Source organism: Penicillium citrinum, assembly GCF_028827155.1.
Source record: "Penicillium citrinum strain IBT 23319 chromosome Unknown utg000008l:1.0-2707905.0:1.0-2709502.0, whole genome shotgun sequence".
NCBI lineage: Eukaryota > Fungi > Ascomycota > Eurotiomycetes > Eurotiales > Aspergillaceae > Penicillium > Penicillium citrinum.
This window is the reverse complement of record NW_026622693.1, coordinates 1,622,344-1,626,728: the sequence shown is the minus strand read 5'-3', so window position 1 is coordinate 1,626,728 and position 4,385 is coordinate 1,622,344. Positions and strand designations below refer to the sequence as shown.

General features: G+C 44.9%; 1 protein-coding gene across 1 annotated transcript; it reads right to left on the bottom strand.

Annotated features, from left to right (window-relative positions):
* Positions 1-711: 711 nt before the first annotated feature.
* Positions 712-2,520, bottom strand: N7469_009043 (uncharacterized protein; the record flags this gene model as incomplete). Its single annotated transcript, XM_056647961.1, has 1 exon — positions 712-2,520. The coding sequence occupies one exon, from the start codon at positions 2,518-2,520 to the stop codon at positions 712-714; it is 1,809 nt and encodes a 602-aa protein (XP_056497726.1).
* Positions 2,521-4,385: the final 1,865 nt, after the last annotated feature.

Below are 4,385 nucleotides of genomic sequence, written 5' to 3'. Positions count from 1 at the left end.
AATGCAGTCAACGAAAGTATACCGTATTCTAAATTTCCCGGCGGGCGCCATGGCATGGTAGTGTAAGCTACAGACTCAAACTGGGTGGCTACCGATATGCAGTAGGCCACCTACTACGTTCTGGCTTGTATCGATGAAGGGTATGGGGGCTCGAATGCTCTAGCGCATTACACGCAAGATTGCCCCTGTCATCGAATGTTTATCAAGTACATAGGTCACACACAAACATGAAACATCCATGTTTTATAGTAGCTCGAACCCAGCAGTCAGCTATGACTACAAATGACCGTAAATTATAAAGAACTTTGTCTAGTACCAGTAACAGATACTGATCCTTTTACCTACTATTAACAAAACACACGCTTTAATATCAAGTTGAAGCGAGTTTGCCTCATTCTTTCCTCGGATACCTTGTTGGTCAATTAGTAGGAGCTAAGTAGATGAGTTACTTAACTAGCATGTAGTATTATAATGTGACGATAATACATATATTGATGTTGCAGCTAAAGTGATAGGTTTAAAAAATAAATTGAACAGCAACCTGGCAGAGCTTCATAAGATTTAGCAAAAAAGGCCTCGAAGCAAAAACACATTCGGTCAAAGGTATACCACACTATGGATATAAAGCAACATGGTAGGCTTCGGAGTCCGATCCCACCCAGGCCGACATCGTTTGCAGCTCCGTAGCTTTGAGCAGAAAAAAAAAACCCATCATGCGGGCACAGATCCTGGTGTGCTTCTCATTTTACGAGGGGACAGTGATCTTCGCGCTTGTCGACCAATGGACTTGAGCCATTCCCGTCCCCTGTGACGCACCTCTCGGTCTTCGCACATCCGCTGTTTTTGGAATGCCTTGACGTTTTCCATAAGCTCTTTGATAGCATCGCAAATCTCAGCCAGCTCATACTTCGGCTTATCAGACTCAATCAATGCCGCCACCAGGTAAGATAATGGTCGGCCAAAAGGCGGGCCTTGTAGTGGGAGACGAGGCAAGTCGAAGGCATCTTCGAGTGTCGTAGCTATCGCTAACCACCTCTTGCTGAATTCAGGTTCGGGGATTTTCTTCTCGATCGCTTTCAACCAAATACCGTTGTGCCACATGATGCACATTTCATTTCCTGGCTTCGAAAGTTTGAATGTCTCGAGAAGGTAGTCTGCAAGAAGTGCCGCCTCCCATCGAAACCGAATAGTAGCCTCCAACATCTCCATATCTTCAAGGTCCAAGCCTTTATAGAAGCGGAACAAACGACTACTCAAGGATATGTGGTCACTTCGGTTCCAATCTCCTGGACAGGTATCGTGGAAGGTCTTTGCCATCTCTTTAAGTCTTCTGTGGGCTATGTGATCCGTCATGGTGTCGAGCATACTCTGGTCACCTTCAGTTCGTACCCCACCCGTTCGGCTGAAACCTGCGGTCTTGAAATGGATATTATGAGGGTCGGTGTTCATATTGTCTCTCAAATCCGCGGGTCCTGTATAAGGGTAAGATTCCAATTTAGCCCACTGTTCTCGAAAATGGGCCAGCGGTACTCCTGTTCTGCCAGTCCAAGAATACTCCCAATCATCATTCTGGGCACTGAAGCTGAAATTCTGGAATTCCGCAAGTCGGGTGACCGAGTTTTGACAAGTATCCAAAACTGATTGACAGAATGCGTTGTATGTGAGAGTTTGATGTTCGGTCGGCGTATCTGGCTGGAGGGTACTTTCGTTACTTGCGTCGCTAAGTTCGTAGGCGTCTAGTAGAGGACTTGTAGCGCTGGATAAAGTTTCGATCATTGTACTCGCAAATATAGACCCACAGGAACGTCCAATACTTGCGGATACGCCCCAGGCAATAGAAATGCCACGTTCGAGATCAGGAAAATGACTGGCAGCTGTCAGTGCAGTGGTGTTTAGGTCTGGAGTAACCGCCCACCCTCCGGAGAAGCAAGCCGTAGTTACCAGGGTAATACGCGCAGCTGGCTCAAGAACCGCCTTCAAGGCAAGTATACTCAGACCCTTCCGTCGCTCACCGTCATCGAGGAGAAGATGATGATTCGGCAGACCGTGACAGAAAACCAGAAGGAGGAGTGGGGCGTTGGTTTTCTTCGCCAACTCCGATGCTCGTTTGGCCTCAGAGATAAACCTTTCGATCATTCCAGATGAGCGGACCACAGTAACATCGGTCAGTTTCTTCTGGCGTAGTAGTTCGTCATCAAGGCAGACTTTGCGTTCCTCGTACGGGTTGCCATGTAAATATGGCCCGTATTTCTCCACGAGTCGGTTGGGATCAGCTGCTGTAAGCCACGTTTGTTCCTTGCCATGGCCTTTCAGAAGGTAATTGAACGCATAGAAATCGGAGATGAACCATCCGTCATCTTTGATGCCTGCACTGGCAACCGTTGGATGGGTTGCCGCGAGAACAATGGTGTCTCTGTATATACACGGCAGTGTTGAGGACGTAAATGTTGACAGTAACCGTGCTGGGGATTTCATGTGGCCTCCCTTAACGAGAGCCTCTTTCTCCACCGGGGCCGCCATAATGTAGGTAGGCTGTGGGCTTTGATGTCTGGGAGGTTGGATTCAACGTAAGTAGGCTGCGGGCTTTGGTATCTGTGAGATTGGAATCAATGAAGGAATGAGTTTTGAATCCCAACCTGGAGAATTGTTGTGTCTACCATGGTATAGTGCTGTAAATCGCGCTAAGCCTAAACGGGCCCATTTTCTACCGCGCTGTACCATGGTTTGGTGTAGACACTTATGATATGTTATGTAGCGCCGCCTTCAGCTATCACTACACCTGCCACTACATAGATGGTCAATGTGGTGCGCAAGCTAAGAAGGTGATATTCGTAAGCTACCGAAGAGAACTAGATACACCTCCTTTGTGGCTATGTGACACACAGACACTGAACCTTCCGTTGTGGTGCCACAATCTGCCCTGGCTTGTTAATACAGCGACCATGGTAAACGATGCAAATGTAAGCGTCAACCGACGAACATTGCCCAACAAGCAAATCATAGCTATCCTAGTCTTTCCTGGCCAGCTCCACTCGAACATGCTCATCTACCGTTCCGGTCACTCCAGTGACCTTCTGACGCTGAGCAGCAGATCGGCTGGCATATCAATGTTTATTGTTTGTAATATACCGGCAACAATTCCATACACGAGACTCTTCCAGTTGTAGCGTTGACTGTCCGTCATGCTTTCCAGTAGTTGTCGTGGATTTCCAGTAGGCGCCGTACCTCAGCAAGATCCTCTTGTCCGTCTACGTTTTGCGGCTTCGGGGCGAAGAAAAAAAAAAGTAGTCTTTCATCAATGAATGTATTATTTTGAAGTAATGGAGTCTTCGGGCGCGCATCCTCCTTGCGTTGTTGTCTTTTGGAAGGTGACGAATCGTCACTGACGATTCGGCGACCTTGGGTGGAAATGACGCATTCTTCAATGTAGATTTGTTAAGTGTCAAACGTAGTAGTCTCTGGGTGAGCGGACTGCTTCTGCACTACTCTCGACAGGGGAGGGTGCAAGTAAGTGACGTTTAGGTATTCTGTAGCTCACTCAGGTTCCGCGAATCTAGATTACTGCTTGGCGCTATAAAATGAATATAAAATTTAAAAATCGATATATATATGTTCCTCCATGCCAGAATTCTATGATTTTGACATACGGTATCCACAACAGTATTTGTGACAAATACCGTTGTGATTTTCGTATATCTGTAGTATTTAGTTATCTGCACCATTTTTTGATGGCCATTATTTATGGCCACTGCGATCATTTCCATTACTACTATCTAGAATATACTGTTGAAATATTGTATTTGGACAGTATTCAGAATTGTGATAGTATTCTGGTAGTATTTTAGCAGTATTTCAATATCGAATTTCGTGCCTTCCTCAAACATATATTTCTGCATATGCCTTCCTCAAAATATATATTTCGCATGCTGTATGCTAACATCTTCCATCTTCCATCCTTCCACCCTTCAATTTTCCACCCTTCAATATATGTTGTTTGGATATTCTACTAATGCCTTGCATTCAATAGTACTAATAGTTTCAAGAATACTAAGTAGATCTATAGTGCTTTGTTGATTTGGTATGCCATCTCTAGCGTGTGTTTTCAATAGTTTTGATACAAAAATCGATATCTATTTTGGTCTTAGTAAAATTCTTCCATATCGGAAAAATTCCGATCGATTTTGTATGGTGCAAAATATTGTAAAATCAGTACCCAAAAATACAGTAGCAAAAATAAGCATTCTACTGAATACCGAATTTGGTATCAAATACCGCATCTATCAGTGTGCCCGACCGATTTGGGCAGAAACGGTATTTAGATAAAATACGGTTGTGGATACGGTATTTTCAGCATAGTAGATCCCGGCATGGTATTCTATTTTAAG